The sequence below is a fragment of the Miniopterus natalensis genome, chromosome 12 (assembly GCF_054644295.1).
Source record: "Miniopterus natalensis isolate mMinNat1 chromosome 12, mMinNat1.hap1, whole genome shotgun sequence".
NCBI lineage: Eukaryota > Metazoa > Chordata > Mammalia > Chiroptera > Miniopteridae > Miniopterus > Miniopterus natalensis.
Window position 1 is genome coordinate 47,138,837 of NC_142092.1, and position 19,547 is coordinate 47,158,383.

General features: G+C 48.9%; 2 protein-coding genes across 2 annotated transcripts in view; one reads left to right on the forward strand and one right to left on the reverse strand.

Moving 5' to 3' along the window:
• The window catches only part of DNAI1 (dynein axonemal intermediate chain 1), a 39,461-nt gene extending 33,888 nt beyond the window's left edge, over positions 1-5,573 (forward strand). The window contains exons 17-19 of the mRNA XM_016222804.2: positions 41-140; positions 2,283-2,468; positions 5,436-5,573. Coding sequence (XP_016078290.2) covers positions 41-140; positions 2,283-2,468; positions 5,436-5,534 — 385 coding nt within the window. The 3' untranslated portion in view covers positions 5,535-5,573. The remainder of the gene's footprint in view (positions 1-40; positions 141-2,282; positions 2,469-5,435) is intronic.
• Positions 5,574-5,820: 247 nt separating this feature from the next.
• On the reverse strand, positions 5,821-7,638 carry ENHO (energy homeostasis associated). Its single transcript, XM_016222818.2, has 2 exons — positions 7,539-7,638; positions 5,821-6,642 (listed from the first exon to the last, which is right to left on the reverse strand). The coding sequence occupies exon 2, from the start codon at positions 6,467-6,469 to the stop codon at positions 6,239-6,241; it is 231 nt and encodes a 76-aa protein (XP_016078304.1). The 5' UTR covers positions 6,470-6,642; positions 7,539-7,638; the 3' UTR covers positions 5,821-6,238.
• Between the last annotated feature and the right edge of the window lie 11,909 nt (positions 7,639-19,547).

The following is a 19,547-nucleotide window of genomic DNA, read 5'->3' on the forward strand; positions in this document are numbered from 1 at the left end:
AACCCTCTGTGTCATTAACTTTAAACCCCCCCACCTGCAGGACCCCGATGTTCATCTATGACCTAAATTCAGCCGTGGGCGATGTGGCCTGGGCACCATACTCTTCTACTGTGTTTGCAGCAGTCACCACCAATGGGAAGGTGAGTATCGTCTTCCTGACCCTGCTGAGCCGCTACTGGAGATAGGACGAAATATCCCAGGGTCTTCCTCCGGGAGAGCATACCCCGTGCCCAGGCCAGGACTGTCCGTGTATTCTCAAGGGCCAGGGCACCCAGGGCTCTGTCAGAAGAGGAACTGTTCATCCCACAAGGCCTCAAGGAAAGGATGCAGCTATTCATCTTGAAGGAGAGAGCGCTCTGGGGGATGAGATGCCGTGAGGAGCAGTTACCTTCTCTGAGGCCCCTGGCATGGGAGCTACAGAGTGGCAAGTACCAGCTTGACGTAAAGACAAACTTGAGTCAGAGCTGATCTGTGATTGAAATAGTGTCTAAAAGGTGGTGGAGTCCCCATCCCTGGAAGTGTGCAAATTAGAAGGGGAGATGGGAGTCCAACACTGTGAACTGGTAAAAGCTCAGCAAAAAATATTGTGTAAGAAAATTCTGAGATGCAAACCCATTTTCCTTGTGGACTTTGATATAAACTGAGGGGCACCTACCCAAGGAAAGAATATAGTGATTAAGGCATCCCGTTAAAGTCAGTCAGTCATCTATTTGCTGAACAGATGTTTACTAAGGGCCAACTCTAGCTCCAGGCCAGGGTCTAGTGATTCAGGTCCCTGCCCTCACAGAGCTTATATTCTAGGGAAGGGAACGAGACAAAAAGCAGCAACAGCAAAGTTCCCAGAGTGTTATGTGCTAGGAGAAATTCTAAGAGGTTGGTGTGCATACAAATGTTCATAGCAGCATTATTCTTAATGGTCAAAAACTGGAAAAAATTCACATGTCCATCAACTCATGAATGGATAAACAAAATGTACCTCCAAAGGGACTATTATTCAGCAATAATAAGGAATAAAGTACTAATACATGCTGCAACATGGATGAACCTTAAAAACATTCTTAGTGTAAGAACCTAGTCACAAAAGACCGCATATTATATGATTATATTTGTCTAAATAGGCAAATCTATAGAGACAGGAAGTAGATGTGTGGTGGTCTAGGGCTGGGGGTGGTGGTGGGAGAAAATGGGGAATGACTGCTAATGGGCACAGGGTTCTTTTTGGGGTGATGAATATGCTCTAAAATTGGTTGTGGCGATGGTTGCATAACTGAATATACTAAAAAACAAGAATTCTGTACTTTAAATGGGTGCATTATATATCAATAAAGCTGTTATATTTTAGAAAGAGAGTGATGTAAAAGAAAAGGACTGGGTAGTCTCTTAGAGTAGTCAGGTAAAGCTTCTGCTAAGAGGTGATACTCAAGCTGAGAGCTGAATGGCAAGAAAGAGCCAGCCAAGTGAAGGGGGGGGGGAGTTCCACACTGGGAACAGTTAGTGCACGTGGGAACAGTTAGTGCAGACACCCTGAGGTGAGAGTGAGTTTGAGGGGTTTTAGGAATAGGCAGGCAGGTGTGGCTGGGGTTTAGTGAACAAAGGGGAGAAAGTATGAGATGAGAGTGGAGAATCTAGAATAAGGAACCTGGATTTTATGTATAGTGCCGAGGGAGACTATTAGAGGATTTTAGATTTTTTTATAAAGGTAAGTCTAGCCACTGCATAGAGGATGGATTGTAGCAGAAGAGCAAGAGTGGAAGCAGGGCATCCAGTTAGGACACTGCCACAGCTGTCCAGGCAAAAGTCGCTAATGGTTTGGACTTAGGGCATGGTAAAAATAAGAGCAAACATTTGTTAAGCACTTATGTGACAAGCACTATCTTAATACCTTACATATATTAACTGGTATGAACCCTGGCCGCTACTTACTAGCAAGTTAGCCTTAAGAGCCTCTATCTCCTCATTTATAAAATGGAGATAACGGAACCTACCTTATAGAGCAGCTCTGAGGGTTATAATTAGGTGATACAACCCAGACCCTAGTACACAGCAGTGTTAAATAAATGGTAGTTGCTTTTATTGCTAATTCTGAATAGACTTAAATTTTCTCCTAAGCTTTTTATTTTCATTTCCTCAACCACAGGAAAAACATAAACAGACACAAATGCCCTCTCTCCAGCCTCCAGCTCCAGTGTGCTAGGCTTCTATCCTATTTCCCCAGAAAGCCCAGGGGTGGTTCCTCTGAAGCCTCTTTAGCCCCAAGTGTGCTGACACCCACCTCTCCACAGACCCACGTGTTTGACTTATCCATCAACAAGTACGATGCCATTTGCAATCAGCCCGTGGTGGCCAAAAAGAAGAACAAGATCACCCACGTGCAGTTCAATCCCATCCACCCCATCATCATTGTGGGTGATGACCGTGGGCATGTCACCTGCCTCAAACTCTCACCCAACTTGCGCAAGATGCCAAAGGTATGCTTGGGGAGTTTGGGCTACCAAAGGAAATAGTCTCCTGGGTGGTGGGGGATGGGAGGAGCCAGGGGTTGGCCCCCAGGTTTGTGGCTTGAGAGGCCCAGGGTAAGGATGATGTCAGAGCCCAAATGAGGAGCATAGGAGAAGCAGGTTTGTGGAGACAATGAGATCAGATTATACATGCTGAATCTGAGTTTCCTGTGGGCCCCCAGGTGATATCCAGTGAGTAGGTGACCATATGAGTCTGAAGCCTGGCGGAAGCATGTGGGCACCATTGGCTTATTTGGTGTAGACCAGGTCACTCAGGCAGGGTGCTTGGGGCTTAGTCACTGTTTCATTGGCTGGGCTTACACAGGGCTTCAGCTCCAGAGGTCCCTGTGCTGGGAACTGTGGGACCACTCAGGGAAGAAGGAAATGAGCCGCGACAACTAGGTCAGCAGCCAGGCAGCCCTCCTTTAGAGCTATGGTTCTTTTCTGAGATCTCTAATGAACTGGAGACCCTGCCCAGAGCCCAAGGGCCCCAAATACAGGCCGCATTGCCCAGAGCCCTGATCTCAAAGTCTAGTTCTCAGAGTCCAGATTCAGACTTAAGAACTCAGGCCTTAGAATCCAGAGCCTAACGGCCCAACTTAAAAGCCAGAGCCCAGGAGCCCAGAGTCCAGTCCTGCCCACTTGGTTGCTAAGAGAGGAAATGGAACTTGCTTTCTGCCAAACTCTGGCCAGGGCTGGGCCAAGTTGCCCTGAAGACTGTACTTCGTAGTTGCAATTTGAGGCATTTACTGCAGTTTGAGGCAAGGGCAGGGGCCTGTCTCTCTCAACAACTGACACCTGGCCCTCTGCACCCCTACCAAGGTACTGTACCATCCCTCTGGTGTTGGCCTGTTCTCTTCCCTTCCAAGGCCAGGGAGGCAAGGGCTGGAAGTTTGGCCAAGCCTGTAATTGTAGCCAGCTGGGGGAGGGGCTGGACTTGGCTATAAATACTCAGAAGGCTGCTAAGCGCCTGCAGCTGTGGCCCAGAGGCTGTGGTGGGCTGGGGCTGGGGTGGTCGGGTGTGGCCTGAAGTTCTTTGCTGAGCCCAGCTAGTTGGCCTCAAGGAGGGGGAAGGAGGCAGCACAATTAGTGGAACAGATAAAATCTGCTCTTAATTTAGGGAGGAGAGAGACCCAGGCTTGAGCTTGCAAAGCTGGACAGCTCTGTGGGAGGGATGATGGTCATCTCTTGGGGAAGGGGTATAGCCCTCATGAAGTGAGGATGGTAGATCTGGGTGGGACCTGCCCTGTCCATTCTGACCCAGGGAGGCAAGGATCTCCCGCACTCAGTTCCATCTCCTCTCAGAGCAAGGGTCAGTCATGCCTGGGAGAGCTGGCCTCTGTGTATCTGGTGACTGAGCAGGTGATAACTGAGAGCTGATACTTGGGTGGATTTGAGGCTCCTGTGAAATTGCCATCTGATCCTATCAGCAGCCAAGTGATTGGTGCAAACAGAAGTCCCCTGGTCATCCCTCCTGACCCTCCTCTGGCGGCAGCAGCCCCCCTGCCCTTCCCGTGGGATTGGCCACACAGGTCCAACTTCTGGCCCAGGGAGCTTCCCATGGGAAGCTTGTCAAAGGTCAAGGATTATTTTACCCTATTGTATATATAGGTGGGAAATAGGCTTAGAAAGTCAAGGAATTTGCCCAAAGTCATATAGGGGGTTAATGATAAAGCTGGAACTAAAAGCCAGGTCCCCTACCTCTCAGGAGATGGGATGATGCCAAGAAGAAAACATGAACTTAATTTGGGAGTGTGGGAAGGACAGAAAAAGATCTTTGTCCTCTGCTTCAAGAATATAGAGGTAAACTGGGTAGTCGCAAAGGCACTGGTCTGAAAGGGAGGGGAGACAGATTTGGGAGCAGGTGCAGGGGTCATACCAGGAGGAAATCAGAGCTCCAAAAGGTGACAGCAGCCAAGATGGGGCCAGGAAGGGGGCTGTTGGCCTTGCACTCTCTCCCACCTCACAGCCCAGGCCAGATCCAGGCTGGGCTCTCAGCAGGCAAGGCCGGGACAGGTGCCAGTAAGCACAGGTGGCTGAGAGGGCAGGGGCTTGGAGAAGAGGGAAGGCAGGAAATGGCAGCTGCCCCAGCCTAGCCCATACCCCACTGCATGTGCAAAAGGGAGGATAGGACTGGTGCTGGTCTGCCAAGGAGCTCTCAAGGCCTGTGAGTGACGACACCGCTCCCCCTCCCCCAGTGTCCCAAACTCTTTTTCTCAGGGCCCAGCTTACCAGCTAAAGCATTACAGTGCTCTGTAGGAGGGTGAGGGGTCATAAACTCAGGATCTGCTTCTCTGAGGAAGAGTCCCAGTCAAGGATGTCTAGAATCCCATGGGATGTCCCATCTGCCCTCCTGGGTCTTCTGACACCCTCCCCAAACCCCGGGTATGTCTGACACAGCAGGCTGGCTCCAAATGGCATCCCACTCCGAACACGACCTGAAAGTATTAGAGTACTAGGTGAGGGGCACCTGTGGTTTTTTCACACCTCTCTCCCCCGCTCGCGCGTGCACACACACACACCTCATAGCTTCCTGTTAGAACTCAGCCAGGGACATTCCTGTGGTGAGGGTAGTCCCAACAGTCAGAGGCTCCACCTCTTTCCAGGGCTACAGCTCCTCCTGGCTTGAAAGGGTTGTTCTTCTGAGGGTCAGTGGGTAGATACCCTCCCCCACTTCCAGCATCCAGACTATGTCCCTACGAGGTTCAGAGCCAGATCTGGATGCTTCTTGCAAGCTTCAGCTGGGCCATTGTGTCACCTATCCTGAGTTGGGGAAGGATCAGGTAGGGGTTGGGGAGGCAGGGCTCTAGAATCTAACTGGGCGGGGGGGGAGGGGTAAGGCACAACGGGGGCAGGCTGGGCAGAGGAGGTATTGCTGGGACGCAGAGAGAGGTAACCCATCCTTCACCATTCCTCCCCCTGTACTTCCCTTCCCAGGAAAAGAAAGGGCAGGAAGTACAGAAAGGTCCAGCTGTGGAGATCGCAAAATTGGACAAACTGCTGAACCTGGTGAGGGAAGTGAAACCTAAGACCTAAGGGCCTGGCCTCAGTCCCTGTCCTATTTCTTGAACCCAGTACTTGTAGCCCCTTACCCTAGTACCAAGCCCAGCCTTAACATCTAATATGTGACCCACCCCTTATCAGGTTCCAGCATCTGCCCTTAGCACCCTGCTTCAGCCCTGGCCCCAGCACCTCATCCCAGGACTTGGCCCTCAATCACCATTACCCATTCCTACTTTGCACGAATAAACCTGTCTGGAAACCCACCCCTACCTTTAATTTTGCTACTGAAAGGCCCTCAGGAAGAGGAGAAAATCTCAGGTTAGAGCCATAGTTCCATTTATTATCCAGCAAACAGTGGGAGGACCAGAGGAGGGGCCCAACCTGGACACCCTCCCATTATTGCCAAGGATTCCAGTTTGCTTCTCCAACTGAGAGGGCCTATAGGCACTAGGCCTAAGAAGAGGGTGGACCCAGCCCCTGGCCCTTGGGATGGAGCAGAGTCCAGATGGCCCAGGCCCTAGCACCAACTCATGAACCCCCACCCTGGGCCTGTTTATCCAGGGCCACCAGGGCCCCTCTTGGAGCCAGGCTGGCTAGAGTCTGGGTTGCTAGGTCCAGCTCCAGACAAGCTGGACTCTTGAGTTCTGGACCCTAGGCTGGTTGGACCCTGGGATCCTGATTCCAGGCTCTGGGTGAGGTGGACTTAGGTCCCAGACTCCAGGTTAGGCCAGGGGCCTTCAGGGCTGCAGTAGGTAGCTGCCTTCATGGCTAGATTTCTGGGGTGGGGGTGCCTTCTCAGGACAGGGGCCAGGGCTAGAGTTGGGACTGGATTCAGAGAGTGAGTCGATGTCAGCAGAGCGGGAATGGCAGGCCCAGCAGAGAATCACCCAGAGCAGCAGCAGCAAGAAGCCTACCAGGCCATTGCAGACGATGGCGATGAGGGCACCCTGGGAAATGGCTGCCCCCATGATGGGCAGCACCCTCAGACCAGCACAGACAGCTGGACCAACAGCGGGGCTGCCTCAATGGCAAGGCCCATGCCGAGGCAGAATTCAGGTATAGCCGGTCTTTCGAGGAGGCTGTCCTCTCCGCACTCTCAATGATTCCTGGGCAGCAGAGATGTCCACCTGCAGTCCTGAGCCTGTGGGGGGGCGGTTCAGAGTAAAGGAAAGGGTGTTGAGGAGAAAGGACAGGATGATGCCTAGGAGAGGAGAAGAGAATCCTCTTCCTCAACTCTGGCTCCCTGGCAGAGGACTGGGTTCCAGCAGGCCCAAATACTCCACAGAGCCAACACCCCATGCTCCGGCCTGGCTCTGGACACCTGGAGGGGGCTATAGCCACAGTGGGGAAGCTGGAGTAGGCAGCCTGTATCTCAATCTCCTTAGGACAGGTGGGCATGTTCTGGCCCTGCCCACCCGGCTTCCAGCCCTCTAAAGCACTCTGTGAGTGCGTGGGACCCAGGAAGCCCAAGGTCTTGGAGAGTGGGGACTGTGATCAGCTTTTTTGTGGCCTGGCCACCTCCCCAGCCCAGGAGACCTCCGGAGGTGCCAGCTCACACAGAGGGAACTTTGTGGAGGCCCTGGCAGGCATGTGTGGGTCTGCCTATCCAAGGCTGTGTACTTAGGTGTGACCTCTGTGTGGGACTCTCTCCAGGTCAGTTGCGTGTCTGTGTGCCTCTGCCTCTGTGTACCCCCCTCTATATCTGTGTGTCCTCGTCTCTGAGTGTCTGTGTCTGCTGTATGTCTTGTTTCTCTCCCCATCTGTCTCTTTGTGTATCTCTGTATCAGTCTCTGTCGTTCTCCCTGTCTTTGTGTATGGGTCTCGTGTCTCTCCCTCTTTCTTCATGGCTGTGTGTCCCTCTGTCCCCGTAGACGTGCCTCTCTCCCTTTCTCGTGGGGTCTGTACGTCTCTTTTGTGTCTTTGTGTCTCTCTCCCGGCTTGTGTCTCCGTGTCTCTGTGTGGGTCTATGTGTTTTTATCTCCGAGACTGAGTCCCCGGTTCTCGGCCCCCATGCCCGTGGGAGAAGGGCCCCCTTACCTGAGTTGAGACCGGTGCACGCCCGTCGGAGGGTCCAGGGCAGCGAGATGCTGGCCGCCGACTGAGGCTCGGAAGCCTGAGGGCTGGGGGCGGGGGAGGCGGGTCGGGGCGACGTCCCCTCCCCCGACCCTCCCCCTGGCCGCGCAGCCTCCGCTGGCCGCTCCCGCCGCGGCCGGACCGTGGCGGCCTCTGCCGCGGGCGGTCTGCGGCGAGCGGGTACCTCCTCCCCCTGGGGCGGCGCCTCCTCCGCGGCCGCGGCCGCTCGCTCGCTTGCTGGGCGGCGCTCTGGCGGCGGCCGCGGCTCGGGCACGCGGTTCGGCTGGGCTCGGCTGCGTTCGGCTGGGCTCGGCCGGGCTCGGTGGACGGCGAAAACGGCGAAGAGCCCCGCCTCCTGGGAGGCCGGCGGCCCGCGGCCTGCGGGGAGCGGAGCCGTCCCCCACGCCGCTGCCGACGTTCAATTGGCTGGTTGCTCCAGGCTCACGTGCCATTGGTCGTGCGCTGGGGTGGGGACTGTCCCGCCCCGCGTGCGGGCGAGATGGCGGGTGGCGGGAGGAGGGAGGCGGCAGGCGGAGGCGGGAGGAGGGTTGAAGGGGCAGTTCTGTCTTGATCCTTCCCCAAGGAGGGGGGATGGCGCGGCCCACCTACTTGCGGGATTTCTTGCACCTTCCACACCCAGCATCTGAAAAAGGCCAAAGCTGTACCCCGATATCCGAGGAGACCACCCTTCACATTTGGTAGAAGACTCTGCCTCCCCACACCTGGGAAGAGACCTCCTCATCTTGAAAACTCCCCATACTCCCTCACGCCCACGCCCCCCTGGGTGTGGGATCTGCCTCCCCACTCCAGGAGGTCTGGCTGGCTCTACATTCGCTGGCCCCAGGAGGTGAGATCAGCTCTGCCAACACAAGTTCTTTGAACACATTTACTGAGTTCCCACCCAGTACTGGTCGAGGTTTGCCTTTGCGCTGCCACGGGGGAACCTGGGACAGAGAGGAATGCCGCCTGCGGGATGGCTCAGCCCTGGATGGAACAGGCGTGACCCCATCCTAGAAGCTCTCCTAAGGGGAACATCAGCGTAGGCAGGAGCCATCAGGTAGGCCTTCCCACCCTACCTCACGTTCCTAAGTGTTCTGAACCGGGCCCTCTGCTCACCCCATTCTCCGTGGTCTCCATGGACTAGCACATCCCTGAAGCTATACCATGAAGATAGTGCTCCCAAACCAGCCTTATCTCTGGAATCCTAAACTCAGATCCAAGTGCCTACCAGAATCAGGGTGGCATGGATTCCTGGTTCTGCCACTTCCCTAACTTTGCGACTTTGGGCAAGTTATTAACCTTTTTAAAATTTATTTATTTTAAATTTATCTTTATCGTTGAAAATATTACAGATGTCCCCTTATTTCCCCATTAACCCCTTCCATCACTCACCCACTCCCCGCCGCAAATTTATTTTTTTTAAATATATTTTTATTGATTTCAGAGAGAGGAAGGGGGGGAGAGAGAGAGAGAGAGAGAAACATCAATGATGAGAGAGAATCATCCATTGGCTGCTTCCTGCATGCCCTCTGCTGGGGATGGAGCCTGCAACCCTGGCATGTGCCCTGACTGGGAATGAAACGGTGACCTTTTTTTCTTTTGTTAAAGATTTTTAGAGAGAGAGAAGAGACAACATCGATTTGTTATTCCACTTATTTAAGCATTCATTGGATGCTTCTTGTATGTGCCCTGACTGGGGATTGAATCTGCAACCTGGGCATATTGGGATGATGTTTTAACCAATTGAGATACCCACCCAGGGCTGTTAACCTCTTTTAGCCTCAGCTCCTCTCAGGGTTGTAATTCACTAATTCACTTACAACAGACCAACCACATTTCAGTAAATGCCAACTGACACAACCCCAAGGACTATGTTGCTCAGGGACCCCTTCCTCCAACGCCATGAAATTCACAAGATCCCTATAAATCCAAATGCTATCTTGAAAATGAGAACAAGAAGGGTAAAATAATCTGAAATATGTACTCATCCAAACCTGAATTACTTACAGACTGTCTAAAAAAATTTTGAGACCCTACTGAATTCACCAAAGTGTATTAATTTTAGTTCCCCTGCCCCTGTTACCCAGCAGGGCGAGGGCATTGTGAGCAAGATCAAATCAGTTCTAGGAAACAGAGGAGACTTATATCATTGTACATCTGAGTGTAATGTGAGTGAATATTCGACCCAGCTGCAGGAGCTCAGATTTTATCCTGAAAACTGTGGCTACTGAAGAATTTTGAGCAGAATAGTAATGTGATCATATCCAGAAATTAGAAGGATGATTTGAGCTGCTGGGTGGAAGGAGGGATTGATAGCTTTTGAGATTGAAGGCAAGGAGTAATGACAGGGACTGAAATGGTGCGGGGGGGTAGATGTGAGAGAAAAGGAGAGCGTTGAGGACATTTGGGAGTTACAATTGGCAGGACTTAGACTTATAGGATATGGGGATAAGAGGAAAGGGAAAATCTGGGATAACTCCCAGATTGATGACTAGGGGTACTGCGATGCCATTTATTGAGATAGGGAACACATGAGAAGGGGGCTAGAGGAGGAGGGAAGATGAGTTCAGTTTTGGATATGATGCATTTGAGGTGCCAATTGGACGCCCAAGTTCAGATGTTCAATAGACAGTTGGATAAACAGGTCTGAGATTCAGGAGAGAGGTCTAGGCTGAATTTAACATTTTATGATTTAATAGCAAAGGGTAGTAGTCAAACCAGAAAAGTGGATGAGCTTACCCAGGAAAATTAAGAACTGGTTTAAGCAAAAAAGATACATTTATAATCAGATGCTGAAACCTAAAGACACGGATGCCTCAAAACAACTGGAACGAATAGACTCAAAAGCCATTAGGTTTTCTCTCCACTTGTCATCTGTATTATTTTCTGTCTGCTTCATTTCCCTGCCCTGCCCCTACCCCAGCCCCTGTCAGCCTTACCCCCAGACTGGCTTCCAATGCTCTTCTGGTCCACATGCTGAGAATCTTGACTTCAGACAATCCCAAAGTTTAAAATCTTATTGTTGAGGTATCCAACTCCAGACACTAGCTTCTTTTTCTTAGAATTTGCAGTTTGCAAATTTCTCAGAAAGTACCCTGATTGGCTCAGCCTAATTCGATGCTTAACTTGGGGCCAATCAACTGTGATCAAGAAATTAATGAGGATCAAATTGCCTAACGCGGCCCACAAGAAAACCCCATGGACACTGGGATGAGGGCAGGGCTCCCAAGAGAAGAGAGATCCTGAAAAAGCAGAATGGCAGGTATTCACTGTAGCTCACCCTTTGCCTAACACACATATTGTTTTCCTATATATATATGATTCCAAAAATGCCCTCACCTACATAATCCAACCATCCCACATACATATGCCAGTAAATTCACCTCCTCTCCAAAGGAGGGCAGCTCAGTGACACATCCAGCTATCGCTTCTAGATGTTGTCTCATAGGACCACTGTTCCTCAAATATGGTTCTCTGGGTAATGTCTGTTTGCGCGCTCTAGTTATAGTCAAGCCTCTAGAAGCTGTGAACATGGCTTCTAATAATCCTATTACCTTTGTTTAAACTGCCTTTGAACTACCTTTAAACGAATCCCCCACCAAAAAACCCCCAAACCTCCTAATATTTAGAGATGGAAGAAAGAGAACAAAGTGGAGTAAAAAGAAAGCAGTGTACAGTGGTGACTAATCTCAAGCATCATCTATATTCTTTTGGCCACGAATAACAATGAAAATGATGGGACTAGGAAATCTCATGGCATCTGTTTGCTGACATACTTCTCTGGCTATGGATTTTCTGATTGGCTGACCCAAGGTCTTGCCCACAAGCATGAGATCCCTTACCCAGTGTTCTGAGAGTGCCACTGTGGAGGATTTCTCTGTGGGGCACTGTACTGATTAGTATTACACTTCCTGCTGGTGTTTAAGGGATTGTTCTGGGACTGAGCAAACATAGATCTCTGCATTTATGAGGACTGGGTGTGGTTTTATTTTTCCTCCCAGATGATACAGTTCTTTTAAAACCATAATCAGCTGTCAGTTTCATCTGGGGGAGAATTCCTTTTGCTAATAACACATTTCATTGACCCTAAAGCACATTTTTTTCCTAGTTTAAACAACTCTGAAATGAGAATATGTCTTTCAATTAATGGCATGTAATAGTTTTTTAGTCTGTTTTTTCTTAGTAGTTCATAAAATAACTTGCCTCTGATAATTGATGGAACAGGAGATTTATTAAATATAGTAATTTTATCAGAGTTCTTTTTCCACAAATAATAGAATCCACTCTGGATAGTTGAAGCGTGACAGGGATTTGTTAAAAGATATTATTTAGCTCAGAATTGTTAGGAGGGTTGAGAAAATGGACGTGAGGCTAAGTTTCTAGGAATAACACCCAAACCATACCACACAACCTGATGAGGAAACCACACCACTGCCATTCCAAATACTAAGCACCCAGAGTTCAATCTGACTGCCAACTTACAAGCTCTACGGCACTTCTGTGGTAGGAACTCAATATTGCAACCACTGGGAAACCACCACTGTTACCACTACCACGCCCAACAGCTGGACACTAGTGGTACAACCAGCAAGAGCAGAAATCAAAGCGCTCTGTCCAACCTGCTTCCTTCCTGAAAATCAGTCAGGATCAGCTAGGTAACATAGCAGCTACAGACCTTACTGGCTTAAAATAACAAAAATGTATGCTCATGCTATCACTCCAGCAGAGTGAAGGGGGGAAGGGGAGCCTTGCTCACTGTGGTCACTCAGGGATCTAGGCTGTTGGAGACTCCACCATCTTATGATGATGCTGTCTTCTTGCTATGAATCTTCATAGTTTGCTGTAGCAGAAGAGAGTGAAGAAAAACATACACCGGCTTCTGCTTACATTGCTTTAAGCAAAAGTCTTGTGGCCACACCTAACATCAAGGGAGAAGGGACAAGGTATGTGCCCTGACTGGGAATCGAACCCTCGACCTTTTGGTGCAGAGGACAATGCTTCAACCAACTGAGCCATACCAGCAAGGGCTGAGGAGGCTGGATTTTAAAATGAGAATTTTCCTATATAGGAAAACTATTTAAAAGGTGAAGGACATCCATTAATACAGCATATTTCTATTACCATAATCAATACTAGAATTTTGTAGAACCATGCTCTCTGAATTTTCAGGTTTGCCAAGAAGATACAGGGCCTGTCCAAGCTCTCAGACGAGTGATTTCTCTTTTTTAGCACCATGTCTAGGGGCTCTTTCACCCCCCCTCCCCCCCGACTATGCCTTCTGGATTCATAGGGAATCATTGCCTGGAGTAACACGGATGGAAGCTTTTCTTCAACCTGCCCTGGAATGATGCCCTTGCCTCACTAGCATTCCAGTCAACTCACTTTACAATGGGAGGCACCATCACATTTGCCTGGCAGGGTAGGGATGTCCAAATGGGTGGTCTATAAGCAGTCAGCGGACAACAGAGTAAATATTTAACTTGGATAAGGAAATGTGTTTCAGTCTTGACCTCAGACTGCTAGGTGCCTTGCTGAATTGCAGAAGCTGAGTTTATTGGCTGTTCTCTAATGATGATGGCCTGATTAGGAAGCTGAGAGGGCCTAGCAATCAGGATGGAAATACATTGGAAGAGTCAGATGAATTGGGAAGTCCTGCTCATTGCCTCCACCCTGCCTCCTCTCTCTTTATTTTTTCTCTTCAGACAGGCTTCCTATGCTTCTCCAGTCCCCCAATAATAAACCCAGTTTCTGACGATTCTTAACTTTACAGCTTAAATCCAGGTACCCAACAAGATGTGGCTCATCTCTTTCAGTTCTAGTTCCGACTTATCTTTCTCAATTCCAGTTCCAAAATTCCTAGGGACTTGCTCTTATCAGCCTGACTTTGGTCAGATGCCATTCCTTGCACCAATGATCCATGTTGGGAGGGAGGGTCATAAGGTGGTGGTTCCCATGATAATCATATGAATGAAAGCTGGTTCCTACCAGAAGGGAGGGAAATTCGAACAAAACATAAAGTAGTCTACCATACTAGCCTTTATGGATGCAGGGAAAAAGATAAATCTGCAAGGTAAATAAGGAAGGAGCTGTCAGAGAGGTAGAAGGAAAACCAGAGGGAACATAGTTTCAGAGAAGCCAAGAAAGGACAGAGGTTCAAGGAGGGAGGGGTCAGCAATCCAAATATCAAAGAGAGGTCCAGTAGTTTATATAAAAGGGATCACTGGACTTAAGAACTAGGAGTTTGTTAATTATCTTGGCAAGAAGTAGTTCCATTGGGCAGTGGGCAGTGGAGATGGAGTATGTGGTAGATGCCAGATTTTAGTGGTTTCAAGAGTGAGTAAAAGTAGATGCAATACAGATGGTTCTTTCAAGATCATTGACGATAAAAATCAGGGGGGCCCTGGCCGGTGTGGCTCAGTGGTTAGAGTGTTGGCCTGAGCACTGAAGGGTTATGGGTTTGATTCCCGATCAAAGGCATGTACCTGGGTTGTGGGTTCGCTCTCTGCCCCTGATTGGGGCACATGCCAGAGGCAACCAGTCGATGTGTCTTTCACATCAATGTTTCTCTCTCTCTTTCTCCCCCTCTCCCCCTCCCTCCCGCCTTCCCTCCCTCCCTCCCTCTCTCTTCTCTCCCTTCCACTCTCTTTGAAAAGCAATGGAAAAAATATCCTCAGGTGAATATTATAAAAAAGTAAGGTAAAGTAAAAATTAGGAGGAAGGAGAATAGATATGGAAGGACAGAAGAATGTGGAATCAGAGGAAGTTTTTTCATTTCTAAAAATTTCTTATGTAGCCATGTTTAAGTACTGGTGGGAAGGACCGAGGAGAAAGGATATAACTGATAGCTCTTATTATTATTGCCCATCTCCCCTGGGCTGTGCAGATCTAGGCAGGAAGGACAGGGATGGAAGGAAATTAAGGCCCTAGCAGAAGGCGTAAAACATTTCAGCTTTTCCCAGGCCACACTGGAAAGTAGGGCAGAGAGAGGAGGTGGCTGGCCTCGGCACCGGGTGGCTCAGGGCTCTGGGGCTGCGCGGTCTATACCTAGACAGAAAAGCCTTGTGTGGAGAACAAAGAGTCCCGGGGCTGGAGCCAGTCTTGGGCAGGTGGGGGCAGGGTGGAGACAAAGCAGCTACACTCTGACGGGCACACGTGCCACGTGCTCTGATTTCCCCATCTCAGAACTGCACCTGTCCCTGCCCCCGACCCACCTGCTCGCGCCTCATCCCCGCAAAGCTGTCACCTCCTTTCTCAGCTCCACTTCCTCACCTCCCGTCTCCTCAGCCACCTTCTGCTCTCACCAGTCCTGAAGCTGGATAACCAACGTCACTTTCACTTCCTTGTCACATCCAGTGAATACTCCTTAGCCCGTATCTTTGTTGACTTCTTGGCAGCACTGAGGCTGTTGATCCTTTTTGAAAATCTATCTTCCCTTGTTTTCCACTCTCTCTGGGAACATTTATTTCTCCTTCTAAAACAACTATTGTTTATTGACTGTCTCCACTCTGTCAGAGTTTTATGTCGTCATAGATATTCCCCACCTGCATGTGAGATGGGTCCATGGAACAGATGAAGGATTCTGGGCTGAAGGCAATCGAGGCATTTTTCTACGGTGCCCATAGCAGCCATGGCAGAGTCTGGATTAAAACCCAAATTTGCTGCATTGCCCTTAACTCAAGCATGCCGTCTCCCTCACCTCTCTGGTACCTCCTCAGCTTCTTTGGTGGCTGTGTTCTCTGCACCCACCCTCTTCTCTCATCTCCTTAAGTGATCTCCTCTGCATTGTGGCTGCAGTGCCCATTTTTGTGCTGACAATGCTTTTACACCAACCCAGACCTCACTCCCAAGTCCCAGCCTGGTATTTGCTGCTGCTGCTCCTGCTATGGTTATTAGAAGAGCTAAGATTTATGGAGTGTTTACAACATGGCAGGCACTGAGCTAATTTCTTTATATACATCATTTCATTAAGTCCTTACAATGATCCTAGGAGGTAGGTACTGTCTTCCCATTTTCCACCTAAGGAAACTAAACCTTAATCAACTTGTCCAAGGTCAACAGGAGCCCAGGTTTATCTGACCTCAGTGTCCATTCTTTTAACTACTGACAAGATGCTTCCCACCAAGAGGTCCCCAAACCGGTACACTTGACATGTCTACCTCTGAGAGCATCTGCCCCTGATTTGCTCTGTGACTGTAGGCAAGTGACTGAATGAGCCATGGTTATTATCAACTTCTGCAAAGCCAGTGCTAACTAGATCAATAAACAGTCCTACCATCTCTCAGTCAATAGGGGTTGTACAAGACTCTTCCTTCTCCCTCCCCTCCCCATCCCACATTCATCAAGACTTGGTGACTATGTGCTCAAAAAAGCACCATTTTCACTGCCCTGGCCCTAGTTCTTCTATCTGCTCTCAGGCCTCCCAAATCATTCATTAAAAACACTTCACTCAGGTCTGCTCATGCTCTCTGCCGCCAAGGGTTCCACAGTCTCTTCCCTCCTTACCCTCTCCTCTGCGCACACCCCAGAACAGTCTTTCCCAAACACAAACCTGACCAAGTATCCCCAGCTCCCAGGACCCCCTAACACTTGGCAGAAGCCCCTGGCTTTCAAAGCCCAGACTTCCTGGCCCCATCTCCTCTGCAGCCACTCTGCAGGACTGACCACAGGAAAGGCCTCACCATTCCTGCTTTCCCTCCCATCCTTCTGCTTGTCCCCCCAGGGGTAGTAGGTGTCTCTGCCTCTCCACAGTGCCCCCCTCCACACTGGTATGTGTTTTTCTGGTGACACTGAGCCCAGTGGTGGGTGTGCTCAAGTGAGTAAAATTGTTAATGTTTCTCTGTTTTATAAAAACAAAATATATATGCTAAATAAATATATATTGCATAACAATGTGAATATACTTAATACCATAGAATTGTACACTTAAAAATGGTTAAACTAGTAAAGCAAAACAAAAGGAAGTGTAATTCCTCTCCCAGGTCCCAGCTCCTGGAACCAGCAGAAAGGTCATTTTGTGGGCTCCTCCTCACCCCATCATCCCCAACTTTGCAGAAGTCCTGAGTATTTTATGCTGTGAGTCACGTGATCCCTGCGGAGATGCCCAGATTGGGAGTTCAATGTCCAGGATCCTCCCTTCCCAAGCCCACCCTGCCCCCACTCCTAGAGCATCATTAGGGAGTGTTTGTGGATCCCACCTGTCCATGCAACACAGACCCCCCCCCTCATTTGGGGGGACTCTCTTGATTGCTTTGCCCTCTGTCCCCTATCCTTAGCATAATCCCCTCAAGAAGCGTAGGCTTCCAGAAAGCCAGAATCAGAAAAATGTCCGTGGCTGACTCTGCCTTGGGTGTGAGATCCTCATCCTAAGAGACAGGGAGGAAGAAGGCCCAGCCTTCTGCCTAAGACAGGAAAGGGGAAACTGTGGCAGGAAGTTATCCCAGCACACCAACTCCTGCTTCAAGTGGTCAAATCCCTTGGGGCGGAAATCATAAAGTACCCTTCACTGAATATACAGATGTAAACTACCACACATACACACGAGCCACTAGGTAGAGGCCCACATACATACAAGCAAAGACACATGTACACAGAAACAACAAGCCTGCCCACAGACACAGGCAGGCACATGAAAACACACCCACATAGAGACGCACATGTCTAACACTGGCTACACACATATCACATATCCAGGGAAATACACATAAAGGAGTTCATAGGGCTACATTACACACACACACACACACACACACACCTACTGACAGACTCACACAACAGGGAATGTTTCAGACCAATGACTGAAGAAGTTAGAGATAAAGACACAGGCCACTTTTCTGAGATTGGGGGATTGTGTATATGTGGAGGACAGGCTGGGGGGAGGGGGGAATAGGGAAGGGAGAGATCCTGACACCAAGGAAAAGGAGTAATAGTTATTTACAGAGTACCAACTACTCGCCTAGCCCTCATTTATTCATCTGTTCATTTAATAGTCAACAAGCTGGGTCCTCTGCCGGGCTAGGTAAGCAGAGAGGAAGACATCTATCCATCAGCAACTATAACACAGAGTGGCGAGTGCTGTGATGGGGGATGCACTGCCCACCCCTGGGCAGCCTTGGAAAGTAGGTGATGTCAGGGAAACTTGAATCAGATATTGAACAAGTAGGAGTTAGGATGAGAGATGGATAGGGAAGTCATTTTGGGCCAAGAGAACAGCTCCTAGGAAGGTGTATTAGTTTCTTGTTTCTGTTTTAGCAAATTACCATACAATTAGTGGCTTCAAACACAGATTTCTTCTCTGACAGTCTAAAGGTCAGAGGTCTGAAATCAGTTTCACTAGGCTGGAGAGCCAAGGTGTAGGCAGGGCTGGTTCCTTCTGGAGACTCTGAATGGAGAGTCAGTGTCCTTGCCTTTTCAGCTTCTAGCAGCTGCCTGTATTCATTGGCTTGTAGACTCTCCTCCATCTTCCAGTCTCTGCTTCCATCATCCCATCACCTCCTCCTGCTTTTTTTCTATTAGAATGTTTGTGATTACATTGGGGTCATCTGATAATCCAGGATAATCTTCCCAGGTCAAGATCCTTAACTTAATCACAGCTACAAAACCCCTTTGCCATATAAATTAACATTCAGAAGTTCTGGGCATTATGACGCTGACATATTTGGGGGCCATCATTTAGCCTACCATGGAGGGGGGGGGGCATATTATCTCACCATCTTCAAAACATCCTCTAAGGTAAATCTTGTTATCCCAGATTAAAGATTAGGAATCTGAGGCTCATGGAGGTAAAGTGATTTGCCTTAAACCAAAAGAAACAGATGGATGAATAGGTAGATAGATAGATGGATGGATATTCTTCATTATCTTTGTCAAATGTTACCTTGGAGAAATCCGAGATCAGACTGAATTTCCCCTTGTATATGACTTGCTTTTTATGCCTAGGTTTTTAAACCTAGGTATAAAAAATTCTTATTTTATCCTCAAAGTTTGGTAACTAAATCAGTGTGTCTTAATGTCAATTATTCTGTATCAATTTTTCTGGTATATAGTGTGCACTTTCAATCTGATTATCCAGTTCTTCCTTCATTTCAGGGAAAGCTTTTCTGTATTTCATACCTTAATATCTTTTTCCGTTCCATCTTTGGGACCTCTACGTTAGGGCTCCCAACAATTATGCTTATGGTAACTTGTCTTTGTCCCATCTATTAACATCATTCTGCTTGCTTTAATATCTTTATCGTTGACCATCACATTTACTGTCAGTATTCATTACCTTGATTTGCAGCCACACCTATTCTGTGTTTTTGCTGCTTCTAGTTTATTTATTACCTCAGTAATGGCATTGGTTTTGGTCCTTTATTATTTTTCCTTAGTTCTATAATCTCCCTTTTTATCTCATCCTGTTGCTTTACTATCTTGTCTTTGAGGTTTTGTTCTATTAATTTCTTACTATAATTAAGGCCCTCTCTAACAGGAAGAACGTTCCAGGAATCTGCTTTTATTCCTTTGGTGCGTTTTCTTCTAGATTGGGTTCTTCATCTGTGTTTTGTATTCTGTCTTCCTTATTCCTTTTCCTTCCTTCCCCCCCCTCCTTCCCTCCCTTCCTTCAACTTTCCCTCTTTACTTCCTTCTCACCTATATTGTGGCCGTGGTTTGTATGCCTGAAGGCCATGCCATTTCCCCTTACCGCTATCTACCATGGCTCCCTTTAGCAGGCCTCTCTCCTTGCTCTGAAATGTAGGGCCTTGAGTTCCTTTTTATACTCTCTAGACCAGTTTATCTTTCCTTGGGAGCTATGGTTTGAAAGCTGGCTATTGCTTTCACCCCCCCCCCCCCCCATTTCTGTGGCTGAGGGTGGCTTGGCTGGGGCCTGAATGCTGTCTCTTCTCAGAGGCCGTTAGCTGTCTTATTCCAGCCGGGGTGTGGGGCAACATCCCATCCTGCAGGCTTTGGCACGTCCCCTTGACTTCAGCTCCACAC

Bases quoted from the DNA above. Each gene is read 5' to 3' on its own strand.
- ENHO (XM_016222818.2), bottom strand. From the start codon at position 6,469: ATGGGGGCAGCCATTTCCCAGGGTGCCCTCATCGCCATCGTCTGCAAT.